Here is a 27,176-nt window from a genome sequence, read left to right on the forward strand (position 1 = left end):
GATAAACCCAAAACGCATCTTAATACCAGGTGTAAACAGGACCTTAGATTACATTTGCCATCATTTAATTATCACTTAAAGTGTTAATCATTAAAAACACTACTTATTTAATAACACTGCTAAATGTAATCTAAACGAATATCCATTTTTCAGGCTGTATATTGTAATGTTGTGAATGATGCCTAAATGCACTTGTCGCATTTAAAATTGATTTAAGTTTTTAGTGTTTTATTTCTCATTTAGGAAGACAAAATAATATATAGTTTTAATATCGACCATGTATTAGTTATCAGCCACAACATTAAAATAATTATTGGCATTTCGGTACCAAAATATTTATATTGGTTCATCACTTGTACAAATATAAGAAATGTCAGTGGTCTGATCTTCTGAAAGCATTGTTGCACAACAACAGTTTCGTAAGACTTGTAGGGAAGTTACTAAAATTGTTTTTTGCAGTTCAGATGACAAACAATTTCTCAACTCCATCATGTGACCATCAGCTAACTCAATCAATCACAGCTTAAAATCTGTATGACTTTTTTCCATGGGCTTTACATTGGAGTCTCATCATCTTCTCACTTGTACTTCATCATGGCCAAGCACTGCATTGCGGTTCTCCTCACGTTTCTATCTTTGACCAAAGCAGGCGTCTGTGAGACCCTCCCTGGATCCTGCAGGATCGTGTGTGACCCTTCCTCAGACCGTTCACATGAGCGGAGCAATGGGTTTGTCATCCCTCTCACCTCATCTGCAACAGGACCTCCTGGTCCACCTGGACCTCCAGGTAAAGCAGGTCCTCCTGGCCTACCTGGACCCTCAGCTGTAGGTTCCTCAAGTAAGGGAGGTGTAGCGTTCAGTGTTGCGCTGCAGGAAGCCTTCAGCAAGAATGATGTGTTAAAGTTTAACGATGTGATAACTAATCTGGGAGCCGGTTATGACTCGTCGACTGGAGCTTTTACCTGTAAAACAGCGGGAGTATACTACTTCAATTTTCACATTATGAAGTCTGGACAAAGCCTACGAGTGGACTTGGTTCTTAATGACCAAACGGTAAGGTTATCTTATTAACATTATCCATTTTGCAGGGATTTTCTAATAAATATAATATATATATATATATATATATATATATATATATATATATATATATATATATATATATAAATGTTAATAGCAAAAATATTATGTTTATATAAATGTTAAAATGAATGTAAATATTCATTTTAAAATTGATATAAATATAAATGTTAATAGCAAATAAATATTATATTATATATATATATATATAATTAAGTTAAGTAATTGCCAATGTAGGCTACTAAATCCAAAGCAAGTTATTAAAATACTGTCTGGAAAATCTTATTTATATTGGTATTTTGAAATAAGTATTTTTTTTTCTACACACTATTGAAATAATGTTTGAAAATGTTTAGCTTCAGGTTTATACATCAATTCAATTAAAATTATGTTTTATAATGTTTAAATAAGCATACATATTTATCAATTTATTTCTGTTAAAACGCACTTGATTTCAAGCCAGAATGAAAAAAATTAAAAATCTCAAGTTTGGCAAATATTCTAAGTTAAGTTCAAAAGCACTACAATTTAATTATATATATATATATATATATATATATAGAGAGAGAGAGAGAGAGAGAGAGAGAGAGAGAGAGAGAGAGAGAGAGAGAGAGAGAGAGAGAGAGATTCTCAAATTTTCTGCTGACCCTCTAGCACCCCCTTTGGGTTCCTGAAGACTACTCAAATATTAAGGACACACTTTTTGTGCAGTGTAATAAATCTGATCATTTCCGGGGTTGTGTGTTCCAGATTGTGGCGAGTGCAGTGGCAGTGGACAGCCTGCATACAGACACTGCAAGCAACAGTGCAGTACTGCAGCTGAAAGCTGGAGACCGGGTGTATGTTCAGCTGAACAACAGTGAAGTAGGCAAGAGGGACTCACAAAGCCGCTTCAGTTCCTTCTCTGGTTACCTGCTGTATGAAATCTGAGACTAACATGATTCCTTTCTACTTTAAACTCTTTCTGTCAGTTTAAAGGAAGCCTCTGCATTCAGACTCTTGTGTGTTTCCTTGAATAAAGAATGAACTCTTTGGCAATTTGCCTGACTCAGACTTTTCATTCAATGCTGAATCAATCCTTCCATTTTCTAAGGCTGAGACCTTGACGAGATACTTCACAGGGCACTGGCACTGATATTAGTCTTGGACTTCAGGGACACTGAGGATGATAAACTAGTATCATACATACATACGCACTCAACACCACTTCAGTCACCGCGTGTTAACAGCCCTGTCTCGCACAAAGCAAAGGGCTTCAGATCAGAGAGCTGTGAGAGGAAATCCAAACTATTGATCTCACTTAACCTAGAGGAGAAATGAAAGCAATACACTCAATATTTTTATATCCTTTAACTGCTGAATAAAAATTAGGTGCAATGCACTACCCGTGGAAGCTTGTTTCCGCAACAGAATAAAAAAAAGAAAAAAAAAAGTAATTGCAATTATTTACCATTTTAATTTTTGCTTTTTTTCTCAGAATTGTGAGATATAAACTCAGTAGTGCGAGGAAAAATCGGAATTGTGAAATATAAATTTGCACTTAAAAAACTTGCAATTCAGATTTTTTTCCCACAATTCCATGTTTATAACTTAATGTATATGACATTTTACTCTGAATTGTGAGGTATAAACATACAATTGCGCGTTATAAAGTCCAAATTGTGATATTTAAACTCAGCTACAAGAAAAAAAAAGGTAGATTTGTGAGATAAAAAGTCGCAATTACTTTTTTTTTTTTTAAGTATTTTGTATTCCGTGGCGGAAACAAGTTTCCATACACTTCTACAGACAATCAGTGAATTGTGAACTTTCAGTTTATTCCTCAACACACAAAGCTAATAAACGACCTTAGCAGACTTGACAACACACAAGTCTTTTTTTTTTTTTAAGTTGAACACATTTGATATCATTTTAAGAACTTTATGCAAACATAGTATTTATATATTGAAACTGGTATGGCAGTGGGGAAGATTTATTGGGCACAGGTTTGTTATTTACAGTTCTTACATAAAGAAGCCTACCCTGTACAGGCAGTGAAACACAAATGTGGACATGTATGACAAAAATAAACAATAAATACAATGCACGACACATCATAAACATGATTAAAAGTTAGCATTAGCTACTTAATATTCATGCAATTATTCACATCCTCCACACACTCATTTTACTTGATCCTCTTCTTGACTTGACTTATTTTGAATCAGTCCTAATGCAATTCACTGGAGTTGTTTCTGGAGGATTTCATGTTTTTGTATGTATAACGTATTATGTTTATCTTTATATTCAAAATGTCATATTTAACACATTAATTTCATTATATCATTTTTGCAATTGTAATTCCTGTATAACTACACTTTTGCCATCTTTGTTCAGCCTTAAACAATGTAATTGTGCCTTTTCATCGTATGTGCTGCAGTTGAAGTTTCTGTGTCGCCTTAGCAGCGTAAAGACAGCATTAGACAATAATAAAATGTCTGAAATTATATTTACAAAGAACATCCCTTTAATAAATCTACAATCAGAACCCTCTAAATATATGTTGTTTACCACAAATACAACAACAACAAAAAATTAAAATGTGCTGTCAGAACAAAACTGAAATATCAAAGAGCTAAAAAAGAAAATAAAAGTACTTCTAAGTGTTTTTTCTTTCATTTTTTGTTTCAATTTTTACCAATTCTTTAACCTACATCTTCATTCAAAGTATAAAGTGACTTACATACAACATATTTGGTTTCTTTTCTTTGAAATTCAAAATAATTGCCTAAGCAGGATGTAAAAAATAACACAAAAAATCCAGTAATACATAATGGCCTAAGGATGAGTTTAGTGTCCAGAGTTGATGTCAGGTGTCAGTGCTTTTGGAGCTGAAGAGCGCTTAACATTCCACACGTTGCCCAAAAAATGTTTATGAGCACACTTCATCATGGTTTTGTAAATACAGACTCAGATAATACTTCACACGGCTGAGAATTGCAATTGAACGGGCAGACAATAATGTCTCTTCTGTATACTAATATTTAAACTGTCCCTCCTCAGATCTGTGAGGAAGAGGATTGCAAAGCAGAGCAAAATGTAGCAAACAATTAAAGAAAAGCTTATTTGCATCATTCACACACTCAAAAACTTAACACACACACACACACACATTTGATTAATCCAGCAGAAATACATGCACTGTGATGGTAATTTTTTAAATCAGTATTTTTTTCCAGTAAAAATAACTAAACATGCTCAAAGCAAATTTACTTGAGTAGCAAAATTCTCTAAAATAGACTTATTTTGGAGAATATCTTATGGAGTCAAACACTAATTTTCTTTAAACATAAATCTAATCATATATAAGGAGATTTAGACTTAATATTCAGAAAATGTTCCTAGAAAATGTTGTTTCTCACGTAAAATTCATCTTGTTTTGAGGATGTTTAAATATTTTACAGGGAAATGAGATACAAATACAGATTAAGCACGTGATTTTTTGAAGTCTGCTTCGATGGCCCCTAGCAAACAGCATACGGCGCTCTCTCGTCTCAGTCACCTCTTGTTTTAGTTTCCGCTTTTATTTGTCGTGTAGCAGACGTCAGCCAGTGGTCTGAATTTGGGGCCGAGAGTGTTCAAAAATTCCAGTGATTCCGGTTCACCCAAGTTGCTACAACATCCTACAGAGCCTGCAATAGAGCCCGCCCCCTCATTACCATAAGTCTTCAGAAGGTCGTCTGCGTACCTACCCTCCTCGTCCTCTCCAAAGTAAGCCAGTTTCTGTCACAAAACAAGGGTCAAAATTAGATCACATAAAAACATCTACAGTGGGGCATGAAAGTGTAAAATATGACTTTCCTGTGTGAATGAATGTGTAAATAACATTACTTTGCTAGTCAGATTATATTACTAGGGCTGCCCCGATAATAGTCGATCAAATTTTAATTAGTCGGCTGGCCACAGAAAAAAAACAAAAAAATTGGCGAAGTCACATAGTCAATGATGGACAGATTGTTAACATGGCTGGTCCATGTGGTAATTATGTTGGGAGGGAAATCCAAACATTTGGCTATCATGCATTGACTTCAAACGTGGCTTATCATTTGAGACATGCAAGTAGTAGCGTAATATTAGCTTCTTTAAGTGGACGCTCGCTCTAACGTTATATAAAATATAAGGTGCATAATCCAAGTGTTCGTGTGGAGTGTAGAAGAAATTAGTGCTGAGCTTACTGCATGATACATAAAGGTTTAGTTCACCCAAAAATTAAAATGATCCCATAATTTACTTACCCTCAAGCCACCCTAGGTGTATAAGACTTTCTTCTTTCAGCCAAACACAGTTATATAAAAAATAGCCTGGCTCTTCCAAGATTTAAAATGGGAGTAAATGGTAACTGAGATTTTGAAGCTCAAAAAAGCGCATCCATCTATCATAAAAGTAATCCATACGACTCCAGGGGGTTAATAAAGGCCCTCTGAAGCGAAGCGATGCATTTTTGTAAGAAAAATATCCATATTTATAACTTTATAAACTGCAATCATACCATTCACTGCCATTATATAGCTTGGAAGAGCCAGGATATTTTTTGGCTGAAAGAAGAAAGTCATATACACCAAGGATGGCATGAGGGTGAGTAAATTATGGGATAAAATTAACCCTTTAACTTAATGTCCATTTCTATCTAAAGGTGCATTCACTCTACTGCAGTCAGCATTGGTAACTTCATCTTTGCAGCCAACCCTGACTGAAAAAACACTAGTTTATTGATACTAGGGCTGCAACTAACGATTATTTTGATAATCGATTAATCGGACGATTATTTTTTCGATTAATCGATTAATCGGATAGAAATTAAATTAGATTTTTTTTTTATTATAACTACATAAAACCGTAAATCAGGGTATTTATGTGTAAAAGTGTACTTTAAAAAGTGCAAAAGCCACACATTGAGTTTTACTAATATCAATATTTGCATTGTTTTTAATGATAATTGCTGATGGCAAGTTGACAAACATGATTATTGTTAAAAAAATGATATCCAACATATTATGTTTTAACACAATTTTTGTTAAAACAAATTTACACAGACATGTTGTTCAGATGTGAATATCTGAACTAAAAACAAACTAAAAACATCTAAAATATATAATTCATTTAATTTTTATTTAAAATTAATTATATATATAAGGAATATAAGGATAAAGAATATAATATATATTATATATAATATATAAAAGAATAATATAAGGATAAATTGATTAAATAAATATAGAAAGACTGAAAACAATTGTGTGAACGTAGAGCCGCAGTAGATCGCGTTTGAAAAACAATTAAAACTTAGTAGACAAATGCTATAAAAAGAGAACGGAATGGAGGTAACGTTACCCAGCAAGCTAACAGGCTTGAGTAAAGGACAGGAGAAATTATGCATTAGTGCACAAGCATTCGCTGAAAACCACTGAGTACAGTGACTAAAAAACAATATTTTACTGCTGCTGTTATTAACTGCCTTTATATTTAGTGCTTCGCTTTGTAAAGACCGTTTTAATTTAACCTATTTCTGCGGTAGCGCTATTTTAATCCATCACTTACGTTGCGAGCGAACTGATTGCGCAACCTGATGCTCGAGACAAAATACAGACATCCCAAGATCCCGGAAGTCCCGGGAGTCTCCCGCATATTGATTGCGGCTCCCTGATGCCCGCGAATTAGTTCAAACTCCCGAAATGAAATCTAGAGCGCGCATGCGAGACAGAAGAGACTGCTCCAAACCGTGTAGCGCGCGCGCTCGGCAGAGCGCCTGAGGGAGAGAGACCTTGCGTGTGTGTGCGTACCAGTAAACGCTCCCCGTGACGTAAGCAGACCAACTAATCGATAATGACATTCGTTGACAACGATTTTCATAATCGATTATAATCGATTTTATCGATTAGTTGTTGCAGCCCTAATTGATACATTATTAAAATGTTTAGAGATTATTCTCATAATCATCGCGGCAAGCTTTATGTATGCGCTATATCTTAATTTATATTTGAAAGGCTCAGTAATATGGTTTAGCATTTCTTTGTAATGTAGAACAATGTTAGCAATGTTAGTTATAACATTCTTCCTGAAATCTTTAGTCAGGGGTAGCCCTAATAATTACTATGTTAGATTTGTACTAAACATATGTACATGTGTTGGTGAAAATTTCTTCATATATCATTGTTAACTTGATTAAAAATGTCATGTAAGTTTAGCTCACTCTTTCCAAGTAGCGGCCATTAGCATTCCATGAGTCGAGAGCACTCATATTTGAGAATTTCTGGAACCGGGTGTTGCCATACAGGTTGTTATCATAGCGTCCGGATGTGTAGTACTTGTCTGTCCCAAAATCTTGAGTGGTGGTGTTGTACACGCTGCCTCCCTGTAAAAAATGCTGCCCGATATTTCCTGCAGCTGAAGTCACGTTTTTACTGACCATGGCGCCATTCTGGTGTGACCCGTCCATTACATCAGTCCCAGGAATTATCGGCAAAGCTCCCTCCTTCTAAAGACAGAAAGGCATTCACACAAATATGGTTACAGTCTCCTTGTGATTTCTCTGATTAATTAAACCATTTAAAAGGAGGTGTTTTTCTTACCACTTCTTCACCAGGAGCCTCAGTGTTGGATTTCAGCAGCATTCCTCCTGTTCCAGTATCATCACTGATGTACAGCTTATCTCTCTTAGTACTGCATATGAAGATAAGTAACAGACCTGATACGGAAAGAAAAACAGAGGGCAGTGAGATAAAGAGAGTCCGATCCACAAATATAAGACTGCATTACAAATTTGATAATTGTTTTTATTTTAGCCTGAAGCCAAAAGTTCATACATTTCGAAAAGTTTTGACAAAAAATCAAGACAGAAAACCAAGAAATTCTGAAATCCATGATAAATTTCCACTGCAACTTTTCCAATTCAACAAGTGTGTGTGTGTGTGTGTGTGTGTGTGTGTGTGTGTGTGTGTGTGTGTGTGTGTGTGTGTGTGTGTGTGTGTGTGTGTGTACACAAATGTTTGGGGGTATTTTATTCAAAGAATCCTGAAAAAATGTATCAGGGTTTCCACAAAAATTTTAACTATCACAACTGTTTACAGTATTGATATTAATAATTAATGTTTCTTGAGCAGCAAATTAGAATGACTTCTGAAGGATCACATGACACTGAAGACTGGAGTAATTATGCTGAAAATTCAGCATTGCAATCACAGGAATAAATTACATTTTCAAATAAATTATAATTATCTAATTATTTTTACTGTATTTTTGATAAATGCAGCCTTAAAAGAGCCCTTCTTTCAAAACACATTACAAAACTCTTACCTAAAAATTGTGTCTATATATAGTTCAAGTTCAAGTTAGTTTATTTCTAGAGCACATTTAATACCGGCTTTTGGCCAACCAAAGTGCTGTACAATAATCACAACAAATACACGTTGAACCAACAACATTCCATTCTGAACAACTTGTAATCGAGAGATTTGACTCTTAGAAACCCCGTAATACAGAGAGTTGCAGTAATCTAGCCTAGAAGTTATGAAGGCGTGAATAGCAACTTCTAAAGAGGCATTAGATAGACAGGATTTTATTTTGGAAAGAGAGCGAAGATGAAAGAAACTAGAGCCCACTACCGAGGCAATTTGCCTATCAAATTGATAAAGTTGGTATCAATTACCCCACTTAAGTTACGAACTTTAGCTGAAAAAGTAAAGTTTAAGAGATCAAGTTTAGGTAAATGTTGTCTTCTATAATATAATATAAGTTTATGTAAATGTATGCAGATATACTGCATGTATATGAAATATATCAAATAAATGTATGTAATATATGGTGGTCATAGCCATAAGGGGGCACTCACATAACAGTAGCAACAGCAGGCTAGAGAGCACTAAGGCAAGGATGCCCAAACTGCCCAAAGAGGTAGAGGCACTTCGAGCCTCACATATTCCCACTCCATTTTCCTCCCTCTCACAGGAGCACACTCGCACATTCATGGTCTGCTCTTCCCCGAATCCCTGCAGATCCTTAACCAAGAGTGGGACAGAGTAGAGACCGTTTGGCAAGGGCACTGCCTCTTCCAGCACCACGGAGGAATCTAAATCAGAGGAGGACATGATGTCTGTGATCATTCTGCAGCATTAACGCTTTCAGTTTATCAGGCTTTGTTTGTCAAGTTATAGCAATATTGATAATTAATAACAAAGAAAATACTGATAAATCAAAATCTAAATCTGTACCCCCAGCCCCAAGAAACATCACTACCCTCTATCCTTACCTGTTTTATCCTTCAGTTTCCACTTCCCATCATGCTCTGCTCCAAATTTGAAAATGAAGGGAGTGGAGAACGGTCGCTTGTCGGGGTCCACAGCTTCAACCATAACTGAGCTCAGCACATCACCCTTATTACAGATGACCAGGTCATTACCCGGAATCACGGGCATGTTGTCATTCTCGTCTTCGATCATGATTATAACCATCCCCTTTCCTTCCTTCTTACCTGAGGAAAAAGAGATTCCAGTGATTTCCATGTCAATTTAGGGACACATTGTCAGAATTTAACTAGTCGACCATGCTGTAAAGACACACTCTAGTAGACTTGATTATTTGTCTTTAAACACATGAAACATATAAAATAAGGTAATTGCGACTTTTATTTCTCAGAATTGTGACTTTATATGTCGTAATTGCGACTTACAATTATGGTTTCACACATCTCACAAATGCAACCTACCATACCTATGACTTTATCTCTCACAACTGCAACCTTATTTCTCATAATAACGACAAATTTCTCTTAATTGTGACTTTACATCTCACAATTGCAATCTTATTTCTTGTAACTGACAACTTCACCTCAAAATTGCAACTTTGAATCTTATAATAATGCATTTACATTTATTCATTTAGCTGACGCTTTTATCCAAAGCGACTTACAATTGCTATATTTCAGAGGCCGCACGACTCTGGAGCAACTAGGGGTTAAGTGTCTTGCTCAGGGACACATTGGTGTCTCACAGTGGATTCGAACCCGGGTCTCTCACACCAAAGGCATGTGTCACAATGTGACAAAATCCCCCTTTTTTAACAGGTTATACGTACATACAAGCAATGCCTAATTTTTTTGTGATCAGTTTATAAAAAAGCTGTGACCAGTTCCACAGCCAACCAATAAAATTAGGTCTTCAAGCAGCAAGAATGCCATTAGCAACCTACAGAAAAGCATCCTGATGACGTCCAGAGATAAATGACGCATAAGAGTTCAAGAGAGACAAATGTACTCCAGCTCTTCCTGGAATCTCATTCAACATCATTCAGTGTCTAGAACATGTACTATCAAGTAGGACATGCTGATCATCAGAAAGAAAGAAATGTTACATCACACGCCAACACCCTAACGAAAACTTCTCAGAGGCCTTGAGCTATTTATACCCAACCACACCCAACCAAATGGTCTTTCATTAACAGTCAGAGAAAACACGCACCCCTATTCAAAGAACAAAAGGGTACAGAGTGTACTCACAAATACACAAAGATTTCAGTTCTGCATAGGTGTGTGTTGTGCTGAATGTCCACAGATTATTAGTTAATGGCTTAAGCTTGATTCAACTATGTGACTGTCCAGACTCACTCTCATCTACTGCTCTGATGGTTATGTTGTACTTTTCCTGGTGGACCAATGGTGATTCTCGGTCTATAGTGTTGGCTGTTTTCAGTTCTCCAGTGCTCTCCACCACAGTGATCCAGTTACCTGGGTCAGTCACCTTATAGTACCTTATACATAGATAGAATAGAAAAGTGAGAAAGTACATTCAAAATGTGACAGTTTTATAACCTATAAAGGTGGTTTTCAAATTCATGTCTTTGGGAGCATTTACATTAGGCATGTTCTTGCTAGTCAGTGTGCAACAGAACAGAAGATCAACGTCCATCTGAATGTGTATGGTGGTGCTTTAAAGAGAATTATTTTGTTATGTAAAAAAAACTTTAAAAAAAAACACATCATCAGAGAACATACTTTATTCCATTGCTGTTCTTGGTCTCTGGGTCCAGAGCTTTATAGGTTCCAATGACGGTTCCATTGGGAATGTTCTCCTTGACTTTGAGATATAGAATGCCAGGGTTGAACTCTGGTCCTTCATCTTCATCTCCCACACTAAGCTCTAATGGCACAGAGAGCCATGCGGGATCAGCCCCAACCAGTGGAACCGCATTACGGGCAGTTATTTCTAGATTCACCACTGGAGTTTTTTCAAAATCCAATCCCTGAAAGGGGAGCATAAGGGTAATGAGAACATTGAGAACCTACTCTAGGATATCTACACAAAACGTCTCGGTTACGGATGTAACCCTCGTTCCCTGAGTAGGGAACGGAGATGTTACATCGGATGACGACAAATGGGGTTTCGCTTAGAAAGCCTATCGACTTCAAGTATTACAAAACGAGCCAATGGCAAAGAAATAGAGAATATACATATGAGAACTTAGAGAATATACATATGACCCGGAGGGATGCATATGTAGAACACTGGGGTGTCCAGCCGCAGGTGGAATATTTCAACCCCGGGGGTGGCAAGGTGGCTTGCCAAGGGAAAGACATGCTCAGAGAGGCTTACAGTGGAATACACATGTGGGGGTCGCTCAGAGGAGGGACCATGCACACGGGAGGCACCTAGCCGACGCCCAGGCAACAGACACTGGTGCCGGCGTCAGGTGTGCTGGAGGAACTCAGGGCTTTCGGGGAAGCACACCTGAGGAGAATATCGCACGTATCCACTCCGTGGAGTGGAATGGCGAGCAAGTGAAGGCACCTGAGTGGGTCCGGTTCTAGCTGGTTGAAGCGAGTACATGAGAAGACACAGGCTCCACTCGGAGATTGTAGAATCTGGCGAATGTGTTAGGTGTCACCCAGCCTGCAGCTCTGCAGATGTATGTTAGCGAGGCGCCATGCGCTAGAGCCCAAGAGAATGCCACACTCTGGTTGGAGTGGGCAGTCACACCAAGGGGGCATGGTCGACCTTGCTGCTGGTATACCAAAGCAATGGCGTCCACTATCCAGTGAGACAACCTTTGCTTGGAGAGAGCCTTTCCCTTCAGCTTCCCACCATAACAGACAAAGAGCTGGTCTGAGGTCATTAAACACTGCGTTCTGTCTACATAGGCGCAGAGAGCGCGTACTGGACAGAGCAGTGCCAAGGCTGGGTCTGCCTCCACCAGGGGCAGCGCTTGCAGGTTCACCACCTGGTCCCGGAAGGGAGTGGTAGGAACCTTGGGCACATATCCAGGCCGGAGTCTCAGGATCACGTGAGAGTAAGCCGGCCCGAATTCCAGGCACGCTTCGTCAACGGAGAATGCGTGCAGAACCCCTACCCTCTTGGTGGAGGCCAATGCAATCAGAAGCTCCACTGATTTCAAAGGCTCAAAAGGAGAACTCTGCAGGGCAGTTAGAACCACTGAGGGGTCCCAAGAGGGAACGAGAGGAGGGCGAGGAGGATTCACTCTCCTCGCTCCTCTCAGGAACCTGACGATCAGGTCGTGCTTCCCCAAAGACTTACCTTCGACTGGGTCATGGTGTGCGGCAATAGCGGCAACATAATCTTTCAGGGTGGAGGGAGACAGCCTTCGCTCCCAACCATCTTGAAGGAAGGAAAGCACGACACTGATCGAACATCTCCGGGGGTCTTCTCGGCGAGAAGAGCACCAGTTGACGAAGAGGTTCCACTTCAACGCGTAGACGTCTCGTGGACGATGCTCTAGCGGAAGTGATGGTAGCCACCACCGCTGGTATTCGGGTACTCAAACCTACCTCGTGGCGTAGATCGGGACGAGGGTGCCATAGGGTGCCCCGGACCTGAGAAAGGAGGTCCTATATCAGAGGAATTGGCCAGGGAGGTGCTGTCGCAAGGAGTACAAGTTCGGAGAACCAGGCCCAGGTGGGCCAGTGCGGTGCGACCAGAATGTCCTGCTCCTCGTCCTCCCTGACCTTGCAGGGTCTGCGCCAGGAGGCTCACTGGGGGAAACGCATATTTGTGGAGGCCCCGCAGCCAGCTGTGCGCCAGTGCATCCGTGCCGAGCGTGCCCTCAGTCAGGGAATAATACAGGGCGCAATGGGTCGAGTCATGAGAGGCAAACAGATCTATCTGTGCGTCCCCAAACTGGTCCCAAATGAGTTGAACCGACTGGGCATGGAGTCGCCAATCTCCCGGGAGGGGCTGAAGCCCTGAGAGCTCGTCGGCTGCACAGTTCAGGGCTCCGGAGATATGACGGGAACATGCCGGGAAGCTCGTTCCAGGGGCACTCCGGCCCATAGAAAACTGAGGTTCGACCACGGGATGAAGGTCTGACGGCAGGTCGGAGTAACTGGTACTCAGAGGGTGCCTTATTGCCATGCCCACCTCGGTACTCGGTCGCGAAGCCAAAGCGGTCACATATGAAGCAATCCGAGCGGCGTTGCCGCAGATGCAGATGCCATATGCCCCAGTAGCCTCTGAAATAGTTTCAGTGGGACCGCACTCTTGCCCATGAACTGTCTCAGGCAAGTCAGCAGTGACTGTGCGCGCTCGCTCGTAAGCTGCGCGGACATGGTGACCGAGTCGATTTCCATACCGAAAAAAAGAGATCCTCTGCACGGGGCAAAGTTTGCTCTTCTCCCAGTTGACCCGAAGGCCCAGACGAGCTAGGTGCCGGAGCACTAGGTCCCTGTGTTTGCAAACCTGGTCTCGAAAGTGAGCTAGGATCAGCCAGTCGTCGAGATAGTTCAAGATGCGAACCCCGTGTTCCCGTAGAGGAACAAGGGCTGCTTCGACGACCTTCGTGAAGACACGAAGAGACAGGGCTAGCCCGAATGGGAGAACCGCGTACTGATATGCCTGCCCCTCGAAAGCAAACCGTAGGAACGGTCTGTGTCGAGGGAGAATGGAGACATGAAAGTAGGCGTATTTCAGGTCGATTGCTGCAAACCAATCCTGGGGCCGCACACACTCGAAAATGCATTTGGCGTGAGCATCTTGAACGGCAGCCAGTGAAGGGAGCAGTTCATAACGCGCAGATCCAGGATTGGCCGTAACCCACCGGTTTTCTTCGGGACAATGAAGTCGGGGCTGTAGAAGCCGGACCTCATTTCGGCTGGAGGGACAGTCTCGATCGCACCCTTCGCAAGTAGGGTAGCAATCTCTGCTCTCATGATAGGGGCATTGCCACCGACCATAGTGGAGCGGACTCCCCTGAAGCGGGGAGGAGACCACGCGAACTGAATCGCGTAGCCGAGACTGAGACTGAGCGGGGTCATGCGAACCCCAGACGTCCCCTCGGTGGTGCAGCAAGGCGGAATGACTGGCCCGGACGTGGACAGCATAGCGGCTCGGTGTGGGGGCACAGTCACAGACCATGTCCTGACAGAGGAGACCAGGGAAGGAAGAACGTTCCGTGGGGGTCTGCTCTGCCAGGGGACTGACGACATAGAAGGATGAGAGTGGTACGGTCCGGGGACGGCACGCACTGTCATCCGACTCTGAGACAGAGGAGGACGAGGGGTCACTTTTTTCTGTAACCACATTAGGGTGCTGCCCACCCGTGGATGAGCTGTGGGGAGTGGAAAACAAAAGATTCTCCCCTGGCCCTCCACCTCCTGTGAAATGACTGCCATCATCCCTGAGCGACGCTAAGCCCGGCGTTTAGCAGGGGGCGGGGCTGGGGAGGGCTGGGGCGCCTTCTTACGGCTTCCTCCGCGACCAGGCCCGGATGGAGGCTGCTGCTTGGGCCGGCCGGGAGGGGCGGGAGTCGCAGGAAGGCGCCCTTGGCGGCGAACAGACTGAGTATTCTGCCCGGTCGGCTGGGTGGAGGCAGCAGCGGGCCGTCGGGCAGAATGTGCTTAATCGCCTCAGTCTGTTTCTGAGCAGTCGAGAACTGTTGGGCAAAATCCTCGACCGCATTGCCGAACAGGCCGGACTGGGACATGGGAGTGTCGAGCAGCCGGGACCGCTCGGCCTCCCGCATGTCAGCCAGGTTCAGCCTGAGATGTCTCTCCTGGACTACGGCTGTGGACATCACCAAACCCAGGGAGCGTGTGGTCACCTTCGTCGCCCGGAGAGCGAGGTCGGTGGCGGCGCGCAGCTCATCAAAGAGCCCTGGGTCTGTCCTGCCCTCGTGCATGTCCAAGAGCATCTGGGCCTGGTAGACCTGCAGAGTGGCCATGGCATGCAGAGAAGCAGCTGCCTGTCCCGCCGCTCTGTAAGATTTCGCCACTAACGTAGACGAAAACCTACAGGCTTTGGATGGGTGCTTAGGCTCGCTGTGAGAAGAAGCACTGTGAGGATACAGTTGCATCGCAACAGAGCGTTCAACCGGGGGGAGCCCAGTCGAGGGGAGGAAAGGCGGTTGAGACCAACGAGGGGTCAAAGGAAGACATGGTAGTCTTCCAGGACTTTGAGATCTCATCATGCACGTCCGGGAAGAAAGGTATTGGGGTTGGCTGCTGACGGGAGCTGATCTGCTGACTGATCACCGAGTCTCGATCGTAGTGTTGCGATGGTCATGTTCCCACAGAGAGAACATGAGTCATCCACGAGCGCTGCTCTAGTGTGATAAATGCCCAAACACACTAGACAGCGCTCGTGCCCATCAGAGTCTGACACAAGTCGACCGCAACCAGAAGTGCACGGGCGAGGCATCTTTAAAAAGACGTGCCGCGTAGAAGCTCTTTTGTGAGAGGAAAACTCGAGTGTTGAAGCGCTTGGGGAGAAATACACTCATTGGCAAACCACTGCACAGATAAGCAAGAAAATGTGCACTCGCTGGGAGATCGCCGTCACACCAACACCGGAGAGTTTTGCTCGTCTTGTAGAAGCTGACGAAATCAGAGATGGCTTGTGGAGTGAAGAAATAAGCTTGGCTCCGAAATGAAAAACATATCTGCTTGTTGCCGGCGTCCTCCTTTTATACCCACGAGATGGGGCGGAGTTGAGCCATGCAAATTCTGCAGAACCATGGAATTTCTTTACCATTGGCTCGTTTTGTAATACTCGAAGTCGATAGGCTTTCTAAGCGAAACCCCATTCGTCATCATCTGACGTAACTCGGAGTGACAACGAAAGGGAACCAACTTGTTCTCAATAGCATCAACACTGTGAAGAGCTGTCAAAAGCTCTGCCTTAAAGAGCAGAACTTGTGTTTCCCTCTCTGGTGGATGTACTTTGTAAAACAGGGTGTGGTTGGACTGAACATGCATATCCAACAGACAAGCATTTTCACACACAACCCTAAAATGGTGAGCTAACCCTGCAGAGCTGCTATAAATAAAACCAACACAACCCTGTCAGAGAGGGAACAAGAGCTCTCAAGATAATGACTATGACCCTCAGCGGAAGCTATCGCAAAATTAACTTAGCAAAGTGCAAATTCTGCAAAAATAGATTCATCAAGGACATATGTTGCTTATTTTTTGCCAAAAAATGTATTTTCATATGCTGGTAACTTTCTCTACAGACTAATATTTCAATTATTTCACCTTTATGACATACAGAAGCCCCTCGTTGGTTTTGGGGTCCGTCTCCATCCTGAATTGTCCACTCTCATTTCCTTTGGTGACCTCAAAGAGGGCATTCCAGTTGGGGGTGTTCACCAAATCCTTGTCTTCCACTGGGATCCTAGTAACTAGCACATTTTCTTGGTTCTCCATGACGTTGGCTTTGTACTGTTTAAAAAATAAAAATAATGATTCTTTAAACATTATATATAATACCACAATTTACAACATCAAGCCTTCCAGTTGTACATGTTAAGTATGAAAATACCTCAAAATGTTAGTTTTAAAGTGCTATTCTTGTTCTGATTTGTTAAGAAAACTTGTTTTCTCATATTGCTGTATAGACAATAAAAGGGCCATACCAACTTCTCTTTAAAGGTAGGAGGGTTATCATTAATGTCTGTGAGAGTAATCACAATTGTTCCTCTGTTGAAGAGCCCTGTAGGATCGCCGCCCATATCTCTGATCTCTATGTTAACATAGACTTTGTCCTGAGCCTGAGTGGGAGGAATAAAAAACTTTACCATTTACAGTACATTATTCCCAGACTGAATACATCTGAAAATACAACACAGAAAGACATTGTAGATGCAAAACCAGCCCTATAACACACTAATACATGGATCTATTAAAGGATAGAAAAATACCTCTCTGTCTAAAGAGTTGGTTTTAGCAGTCAATCTTCCAGTAAAACGTTCAATGAAGAACATTTCAGTAGCATTGAGCAGAGTAAACCTGATCAAGGTGTGTGTGGTGTTTGCCAGATCTTTATCCGTGACATTCACTTGTCCTATAAGAGTACCTGAAAAACAGAATACAAATATACTTAAACATCCTAATAAATATATTTGTATTAGTTTATTCAGGTATAGTTCAGTATAATTTACTGCATTTCTCAGTTAGCACAAGAGTTATCTCACAAAAATTTAACAAAGCCTGTCAAGAAAAGTCTGAGTCATATTTCACCCCAAAATAAGTGATGAATTTTGAAAACGGATAAGAAATAAATTAGTAATTATATATATTTTTAAATTTTTATATATATAAAAAAAATTTTATTCAGTATAAATATAATGACGTTTATATTTTGGATCATTTATATATTTTGTGAAAATAGTTTTCATTAGTTAAAATAAAAAATACATTTTAGATGAAACAGTTAAACTTAAAAAAACGTGGCAACTAACCGAAATAATACAGGTTTGAGTACTGTAATAATTATGAGTTTAACTAAAGTACTAACATTGCTTATATCTAAATAATTGTAAAATTAATAATAATTTTTTTTAAAGTAGTAGTAAAGTAGCATTTGTTTCACCACCTTTATACTTTACTTAGTTTTAAAGTATAAAGGTGGCAAAACAAATACTACCATGATGTAATAAGTACTATAGAGTGTTTATGAGAATATATTTAATAAGAATATAAGAAATATCATCTTTTTTATATTACGGTGATGCAAATTGTTATGAAAATAACTTAAACATTTGAATGGCCATGGCCCTAATTTCTAAAATATTAATTCTTATTTCAATCTTTTGATTTTGGTGTGAATTACTGTATAGTCTGGACTTGATAGGTGAAAAATGTCTCTTTACCTGCCCTGCACTGTTCTTCTACAGAGAATAAGCGACCTCCAACAAACTCAGGGGCATTGTCATTCTTATCCTCCACAATCACAGTCATGGGCAGAAAATCATCAACTTCTCTGCCACTTAGGTCATACACACGAACTATAAGCTACAACAAGAGGGACGAGAGAAGCAGACATATTCAGTTGTATTGATGCTGTAATTATACTCCAAAACATTAGCTGCTGCACCGTTCTCTGTATAAGGACTGGAATATAGAGCCTCACGTTGAATTGTGGGTACTGCTCACGGTCGACGGCCCTGGTCACCTTCAGCATGCCACTTTTCTTGTCGAGCAGGAATAGGCCCACAGGATCTGTCGTAACACCCTGTCCACTGATCACATAATACACTGTGTAATTTACAGAGGAATCAGATGAAATCTGTGAAGAGACACACAGCAATATACAGTAAGCAAAAAACAAAACAAGAAGTATAACAAAAGGTCAAATTGAGATCAAGGAAGGGAGGATGAAACTGGAGGGGAGTAATAGAATGACTTAAGTGAGATGTAGCTAATGTTACTTGGTCTCACCATCTCCAGGTCCTTTGGGAATGGAGGGCTGTCATTCTCAATAAAAGAGAAAGGCAACGGTCTCCATCTTCTCTTAATGCGCTTGTGAGCCACACTGCTGGACTTCTGAGATGCCTGAAGCCAGGAAATGTAGAGAAACATTACTTATGCTACTGATCCAGATCATATGGTTTATGGTTAAAAAATACAGACCGTAGTTTTACCTCATCTTTACAAGACAATATAATGTCTACCCTCCAATCCAGGCCGCTGTCATCCTGCACCAGAACAGAAAACCGTTTTGTTGTAATCACCAAACCACGAACTGTAATAATGGTTCCATCTGTATTTACAGCGAAGTCAGGGTCGCTGGAAGTAAAGGCCACGGGCTTGACCGCACAGCCTTTGAGGGTCACTGTGAAAAACAAATAGTAACATCAGGTAACTATTCCACAGCTAAGCTTTATGTCTTTCCAAAACCTTAAGCAGTTTGAATCTATTGTTGTGGGCATGTGTCTACCTATGAGTTGGCACTAAAGCTTTCAAGCTTCAAAAAGGTTGTGCCATAAAAGTATCACCATTACTGTTAACTAAAAATAAGAATATTTTTGTTAATTTAAATATAGCTAAAATACAATAGAATAAATATTAGTTGAAAGCAACTAACTGCAATAAAATAAGTTTAAAATAAGTTCTAGAATTACTTAAATTACTTAAAAAATAAATTAAAGTGACATAGAAACAAAAGACCTTTCGTTTTCATGTGACTTTTGGGATATTTTAATGATGCCTTGTGTCCATTTGAATGTTTGGAATGACATGAGGCTGAGTAAATAATGACAGAAATTTCATTTTTGGGAGAAAATTGAGAGCAATTATTTTACCAATAACTAACCAATTAACTTTGCTACTGTTATATTATGTAACTTAATTAACCACATCAACTGAAGGAAAAACTTAATCTGTAGAAAGTCATACGAGGTCAATTCATGTCATTCGGGCAAAAATAATTAATGAAACCACAAAACGTACATTCTTCCATGCCCTCAGAGATGACATAACCGGCGGGCAGTCTCTTAGGAACCTGAGCAAGCACAGGCCTCAACTCACAAGACTCAGCGCTCTGAAACAGCACCTGAGGGAAGAATTGAAAGTGAGTGAGAGTGGGAATAAAGGGAAGCATCACATTCCACAGTGCGATTGAGCAAAAGTCTCACGTGTAAAAGGCAATTATGAAGCTTAAAACATGACTTCCAATCCTAATTCATCAGAATAATTTTAAATTAAACTTAAGATCAAAAGAAGGAACTAGATTGCATTTTACAAATATTTCAAACAGTATATACTCGTTGTTGTAATAGTATACTACATACTATTCTGTATTGGAGTGATTGGTTTACACAGAAAAAAGAAAACATGTTCTTAATCAGTGTCTTATTTTACACTCTTTGTCCACCACATTATATGAATTACCACCTCTGATTATCTGTTACTTGTTACATTCATGCCTAAACAGCTGCATAGTATGAAGGCATTACATGTGTGGCAAACAAGCAGTGATAAACTGAAACAATCACTGGCATTAATCAAGAATGACATGTGACTAATACAAATATAATAAGAACATAGCTAAATAATTGACAAAACCAGCTTTAAGGAAACAACATCGACAGCAGTTGTCAAGAACTCTATATGCTGCTCAATGGTATTCTGTCTCATTTCATTGTGTAATGTGATGGGTTTCTGACAGATACATATCAGCTTTATCTTATCTTAAAACCAGCCTAATCTTTCCAGTGCAACCTGTAGCCTAGATCTACAGACTTGAAAATGTTGCTTTAGTAGAATGCTGAAGTGTTTACTGTGACTGTGTCTTTGTGTGATTTTTACTGATGCCGAACAAAGAGGCAATACAAATATGTCATTAAAACATGCAGGAAAATACAAATTTAGTTTACCACAATGTATATAACAATACCAAGAAATCACTCGCTTCCATTTGGGATTTAGTGGAATCATCGTTAACAAAAACTGAGCAACCATGGTTATTGTTTCTGTTATATAAATGAGAAACATTAGATAATCTTATAATAATCACCTTTCTCATTAATCAACATTAGTGGTCAGTGAATTAAACAAATGAATGAATGAACGACAACATTTACAATAGCACTACTGAGTCTTCAAAGCAAATTAATTAAATGTATATATTTGAATTTATGGATGATACTAAGTAGACCAATTATCCCAACCATTTGGTGAAGGGGGGAAAAATTTAATCAGACCATTCAACTGCAGATAAATAATTAGTGAGTACTTCATTATGCTATGCTAATAAGAACGTTATTATTTAGCCTATTTGTTTATAAATTTACTATTTATAATTTTCTAAGTAGTTTGGAGGATGTAGGAAAAAGTATCTATTAATAATGTTTTATTATCACTGGAGAATATTTTACAAAAAATCATGGTACCCAGATAGCAAGGTGACATTAATTCAATGTTGAAATTCCATCAGAATCATCGTTCTGGTTGAGGTTGAAAAATAATATTGCTAAATAATATTGGAGCAATGTTGATATTTCAATGATTTTCAGTGTTGAAAAAGACAAACATTGAATCAATGTTGATTTTTGGTCAGCTTCGTTTTCCCCCACTGGGGGAACTTAGACATGGGCTATGTCAATCCATCTGTTTCCTCATTCAAAACGTTATTCATATTCACATTCATGCTCCTCATTTTTGGTTAATGCATTAAAGTTGATTCAATGTTGATTCAGTGTTGGTCTGCTATCTGGGTAATGTTTCAACCAAATTACCATACTTAGCCTACTACAGTTACTGACTACAATAAAACGTGATCAATGATATTAACCACATCTGGCATGAATAAAAATGAAATTATAATGAAAGAAATATTCTAATATCAGAAGAAACTAAAATAAAGTAAAACATTCTAAACATGCTTAAAACTAAATATAGGACCTACATTTATTTGAGAATAAAAATTATAATGACCAGAAAATGTATCCTTAGAATAAGATATTTACTTGTTGTCAAAATGTTTTATATTGTTTTAAGGATACATGTTCTGTTTATTTTACTTATAAAACTATTAAAATGTTGACGTTTATGTAAACATATTTGAAAATAAGTATCCTCTTATAATTTTAAATAATTGTGTTTCTCCTAATAATATTTTATTGTACTAGCGTTTCGATTTGTTTAAGAAATATTGCAGTGTAGTTGGGCAGGCTAATAACAACTAACTAGCATTTTGACGGAAACTATGGTTACCAAGGTAAATCAGCAAGGATACGGTAAGAATTCAGGTAGGCCCAGAAAAAGCCTAAACATGACCTAAAAAATAAAAGTACAAAGCAAAAAAACAACTGACGACATTAGCTTTTAACGCAACAAAATGTAACTTACCAAAGTAAGTAGCCAGACAGCGAGCAGCGCGCGCTCATACATCCTGCTGTGTGTGTATGTGATCTGTAGAAGTTGAATTTCTCTGGACTCCACCACACTGCGTGTATCTCACAGACGTGCTCGGATAAAGTCCTCTGGGCGCGGTAAGGCTCACATGTCATTGAAGTCTTTATTATAGGTGTGGCATTTGCCTCAGCCTCTCACTTGATGTATCAATAGGGCTGAATGGGAGTTTAGAGTACACTAAACACGTCAAACTATGCTTTGTCCCTGACTTCCTTAGCTTGGGAAGCTCTGGAGGCTTAAACTCCACCCCAAACTGCCCCTTAAAACTCCCTCTGAGTTTGTGTGTTTCGGAGAGAGTGACAGAGAGAGAAAGAGAGAGAAGGAGGTTATACTTTAACAGAGTAGACTTTCACCTGTTATACCATCTGACTGTCCAGACATGATTAATGCATGACACAATCAATCTCCATATTTTTGGGTGGAGTGCAGGAGGTGATTATAGAGATAGTCATCATTGCATTTACACATTCAGCAAATAAAATAAGCCTTTTTTAGGTTTTGCATTTAATCACCCGTTAAGTCCATTTAAAAAAAGATAATAAAAAGCAATCCCAGCTTGAAACCACTCACATGTGCACACCTTTTCTTTCTTTTTTTACGTGGGACGTGATTTATTCATTTTAAATTATTACCTTTCATGTTTTTGTGGCTCTGTATGTCACTGGCTTCTGTTTCTCACTGTCTGATGCATTAAGCCTTTTGCAGACTTTTAAAGTCTTGTTGCCTTTAAACAAATAGAAAATGAGAACAACAAAAGGACAGGATACATGCTTCCCTTCAACCAAACTTTTGAAACACTGATAAGAGAGTGACTCAGACTGAAAAAATGACTGAGAGAGACTCATGAGAGCTACAAAAACATCACAAAACACAGAGAGTGTTCAAATAGTGATACTATTATGTCCTTTCAATATGGTGCAATTTAACATGAGAATTAAATCTCATGTTTTTGTTGAATAAACTATAAGTGATATAAATTATAAGTATTCCCGAGTCGCACCTTCTAGACTTTTTCCAATAATTTTAATCGCACAACCAGTATGTTGAACTAAATGTCAATTCATTTAAAAAAAAAAACTAAACTATTTTATTAAAATATCAAAAATAACCAAAAAACAGCTGTCCCAAAATTTGCATAACCATGTTTCCATATGAAAAAAAACACATTTAGCTAAATTACTATATTTATTTATTTATTTATGTTTGTTTGTTTATTGTTTATTTATTCATCATTCATTCATTTATAATAACGCTGCAAAATTGGCAGATCTAATATAAAATGAATTGAAATTAATGAGCCCATATAATATTTAGTCTGGCCTTCTGAGGTTGATTATCATAATTTCTGAAGATTGAGCACCTCTTTATCATGTTAAAAAAAGAAAAGAAAAGAAAAGAAAAGAAAAGAAAAGAAAGAGTTTCTGTGTAAAGCACCGCTATTTGAACTTTGTTTTGAAGTGACTATTTACGCAATTTTATTTCTTATAACATTTCAGGCTACATTGATAATGTCATTTTCTAAAACTAGGCTAGACTTTCTTCGCTGAAAAACAGAAAGGCCAGGGATTAGTGATGTGTGCTGAAACAAACAATGGACAAAGACAGGTAGTGTTTTTCACAGAAAGTGGTATTTCTTGTTTCTGGATATCATCTATCACGTTGTTAGACCATTTTACTGGAATGTGTGGAAGCATGACAGCCTGGAGATGAGCATGTTGCAATTATGATGGTGTTTGTGTGAAGGGGAGGTGGAGGATGGGTCGGGTTGGGTGGAAAGGAATTTGGCAGAGTCCTGTCAGTAGTGTTGAGTATGTACTATTGTGCACACATGCAGCCAAACAGCTCACTGAACTGCTATACATTTACTACCTTCATTTTATACAGGACACACAGATGTCTGTTGTACAAGTGCAATGACACGATCAAGAGAGAGTTTGCTGAGAGGGCGAAACCATTGAGTTCTCCAATAGTTCTCATGGTGTTGACATCTTGTTAGGTGAATAAATTATGCACATGCACTGTAAGGGAATTAGAACTAATCAAATAATTGGCCTATTTAGTTCTGAATCACTAAAAAACTGTATGTTAATTTATTAAGTCTTAATGTCTTCAAAGGCATATTTGCCATTGAAAAGAACAGATTTTTGTGAATAAGTGGAATTGATGTAACAGAATTATCAGTTGATACATTTGAATGATTTGTATACTAGTACACGAGTAGTCTACAAGCCTTCACAGCAAGCCTTCAAGGCCAAATGTGTCCTCTGAAACACATCAAGTCAAGTCACCTTTATTTTAGTGCTTTATACAATACATATAGCAGAATCAAGGATATAAACAGCAGGATAGCAGGATATAAACCAAGATGGCGCCGCAGATGGCTGCCTCGGTGTGGAGCTCTCCAGCTATTGTGTTGTTTTTGTTCGTTTGTCCTGTGTTTAGTCATTATTTTCCTATCAGTTTCACCAAAGACGAACTACTGGACATTAGGAAACACACACCAGAAAACTATACAGTTTTTGATTATTCAGACGTTTTGCTGGACATTCTCGTCGGAGGTGCAGCGTTGTTGTTCAAACGCGCGGTCAGACGCAAACGCGGGAAGCGTGCCGGCGCGCTGGTTAAACTCCGCGAGCGCGGCCTGCGCACCGCACTCCCAAGCATTCATCTTGCGAACTTCCGATCCCTTCCTAACAAAATGGATGAACTACTTCTCCTCACAAGGATTAACAAGGATTTTTTCTAACTCTGCTGCTCTGTGCTTCATTGACACCTGGCTGAGTGAAGCCATACCGGACAACGCAATACATCTGCCGGGCTTCCAGCTGTTCCGAGCGGATCGCATCGCGGAGCTAACGGGGAAAACGAGAGGTGGTGGATTGTGTTTCTACATTAACGAAAATTGGTGTTCAGATATAACAACACTGAACAAGATATGCTCTCCTAACTTAGAGACCCATTTCATTAATTGCAAACCTTTCTACTCGCCACGGGAGTTTTCCTCTTTCATTCTCGTGAATGTTAACATGCCTCCAGACCCGTGCGTGAGCGCGGCGCTACAACAGCTGGCTGAACAAATATCTGAAACGAAACAAAGGCACCCGGACTCTCTTCTAATAATTATTGGGGATTTTAACAAAGCAAATCTTTCCCGTGAACTACCAAAATACAGACAGCACGTTACATGTCCCACCAGAGACAGTAATATACTGGACCACTGTTACACCACAATAAGGAATGCGTATCACTCTGTTTCACGAGCAGCTTTAGGGCTCTCTGATCACTGTTTGGTTCATCTTATTCCGACCTACAGGCAGAAACTGAAATCAGCTAAACCTGTGTTAAGGACTGTTAAAAGATGGACCAATGAAGCAGAGCAGGATCTACAGGCCTGCTTTGATTGCACTGATTGGACTGTTTTTGAAGCTGCTACCACCGATCTGGATGAGCTCACAGATACTGTAACATCATATGTAAGTTTCTGTGAGGATACATGCATTCTTACCAGGACATTCTTATCATTCACTAATGATAAACCATGGTTTACTGGGAAACTCAAAGTAAAAGCCAAAGAGGATGCTTACAGAAATGGGGATAAAATCTTGTATAACCAGGCCAGAAACAGACTGACAAAGGAGATCAGAGAAAAAAAAAAAAAACCCGAAATCACTGGACTTAATGACTACAGACCTGTCTCTCTCACGTCTGTGGTCATGAAGTCGTTTGAAAGACTGGTGTTGGCCCACCTGAAGGACATCACTGGACCCCTGCAGGATCCCTTTCAGTTTGCTTACAGAGCAAACAGGTCTGTGGATGATGCAGTCAACATGGGACTGCATTATATCCTGCAACATCTCGACAGACCGGGGACTTATGCAAGGATCCTCTTTGTGGACTTCAGTTCAGCCTTCAATACCATCATGCCTGATCTTCTCACAGCCAAACTGACCCAGCTCTCCATACCATCCTCGATCTGTCAGTGGATCTCCAGCTTCCTGATGGACCGGCAGCAGCGAGTGAGACTGGGGAAACACACATCCAGGACTCTCACCACCAGCACTGGCGCCCCTCAAGGGTGCGTTCTCTCCCCACTGTTCTTCTCCCTGTACACTAATGACTGCACTTCTAAAGACCCCTCTGTCAAGCTCCTGAAATTTGCCGACGACACCACTGTCATCGGTCTCATCCGGAACGGTGACGAGTCTGCTTACAGACTGGAGGTTGAACAGCTGGCTGTCTGGTGCAGTTACAACAACCTTGAGCTGAACACGCTCAAAACAGTGGAGATGATCGTGGACTTCAGGAGGAACAGCTCAGCACTCCCCCCACTCACAATCATGAACAGCACTGTGGAAGCAGTGGAGTCATTCAGGTTCCTGGACACTACCATCTCTCAGGATCTGAAGTGGGACAATCACATTGACTCCATTGTAAAAAAAAGCCCAGCAGAGACTGGACTTCCTTCGCCAGCTGAGGAAGTTCAACTTGCCACAGGAGCTGCTGATTCAGTTCTACTCAGCCTTCATCGAGTCTGTCTTATGCACATCCATCACTGTCTGGTTTGGTTCAGCTACCAAATCAGACATCAGGACACTACAACGGACAGTCCGGACTGCGGAGAGGATCATTGGTGCCCCCCTGCCATCCCTCCAGGACCTGTACTCTTCCAGAGTGAGGAAGAGAGCAGGTAAAATCATCACAGACTCCAATCACCCTGGTCACCACCTGTTTGAACGGTTACCGTCAAGACGGAGACTTAGATCACTGGCCACAAGAACATCTCGGCACAGGAACAGTTTCTTCCCACAGGCCATTTCCCTTCTGAACAGTTAACACACCTCCCAAGACATATGCCTTTAAGTGCAATACTCCCACTGTTTAGTGCAATATCCTACAACTCAGGTGATACTTATACTTATATTTA

The 27,176-nt window shown here is 40.2% G+C and overlaps 2 protein-coding genes across 4 annotated transcripts; one reads left to right on the forward strand and one right to left on the reverse strand.

Moving 5' to 3' along the window:
- The first annotated feature begins 500 nt into the window (after positions 1 to 500).
- On the forward strand, positions 501 to 2,118 carry c1ql1 (complement C1q like 1). The gene is made up of 2 exons (XM_077219613.1): positions 501 to 1,053; positions 1,831 to 2,118. Exons 1-2 carry the CDS (start codon positions 535 to 537, stop codon positions 2,008 to 2,010), a joined length of 699 nt encoding a protein of 232 aa, XP_077075728.1. The 5' UTR covers positions 501 to 534; the 3' UTR covers positions 2,011 to 2,118.
- Positions 2,119 to 3,036: 918 nt separating this feature from the next.
- On the reverse strand, positions 3,037 to 22,637 carry dsc2l (desmocollin 2 like). Of its 3 annotated transcripts, XM_077220970.1 has the most exons (17): positions 22,187 to 22,596; positions 19,787 to 19,889; positions 19,108 to 19,169; positions 18,979 to 19,032; positions 18,776 to 18,889; positions 18,468 to 18,623; positions 18,208 to 18,349; positions 17,257 to 17,411; positions 16,972 to 17,106; positions 16,592 to 16,777; positions 11,105 to 11,352; positions 10,718 to 10,860; positions 9,365 to 9,586; positions 8,948 to 9,184; positions 7,689 to 7,804; positions 7,310 to 7,594; positions 3,037 to 4,842 (listed from the first exon to the last, which is right to left on the reverse strand). In XM_077220970.1, the coding sequence occupies exons 1-17, from the start codon at positions 22,226 to 22,228 to the stop codon at positions 4,630 to 4,632; spliced, it is 2,613 nt and encodes an 870-aa protein (XP_077077085.1). In that variant the 5' UTR covers positions 22,229 to 22,596; the 3' UTR covers positions 3,037 to 4,629. The 3 variants fall into 3 exon arrangements, 2 of the variants coding, with proteins under 2 accessions (XP_077077085.1, XP_077077084.1); XR_013200033.1 differs by having other exon boundaries at positions 3,037 to 5,834; positions 7,021 to 7,594; positions 18,979 to 19,169; positions 22,187 to 22,633; XM_077220969.1 differs by having other exon boundaries at positions 18,979 to 19,169; positions 22,187 to 22,637.
- Between the last annotated feature and the right edge of the window lie 4,539 nt (positions 22,638 to 27,176).

The sequence above is a fragment of the Siphateles boraxobius genome, unplaced genomic scaffold (assembly GCF_051911475.1).
Source record: "Siphateles boraxobius isolate OS27281-9 unplaced genomic scaffold, OSU_SipBor_1 8, whole genome shotgun sequence".
Taxonomy (NCBI): domain Eukaryota; kingdom Metazoa; phylum Chordata; class Actinopteri; order Cypriniformes; family Leuciscidae; genus Siphateles; species Siphateles boraxobius.

Bases quoted from the DNA above. Each gene is read 5' to 3' on its own strand.
- c1ql1 (XM_077219613.1), top strand. From the start codon at position 535: ATGACTTTTTTCCATGGGCTTTACATTGGAGTCTCATCATCTTCTCAC. The intron at 1,054-1,830 runs GTAAGGTTATCT...TGTGTGTTCCAG, and splicing joins TGGTTCTTAATGACCAAACG to ATTGTGGCGAGTGCAGTGGC.
- dsc2l (XM_077220969.1), bottom strand. From the start codon at position 22,228: ATGTATGAGCGCGCGCTGCTCGCTGTCTGGCTACTTACTTTG. The intron at 19,890-22,186 runs GTAAGTTACATT...TTCTTCCCTCAG, and splicing joins CTGTCTGGCTACTTACTTTG to GTGCTGTTTCAGAGCGCTGA. The intron at 9,587-10,717 runs GTGAGTCTGGAC...CTTTTTCCTCAG, and splicing joins CATCAGAGCAGTAGATGAGA to GTAAGAAGGAAGGAAAGGGG.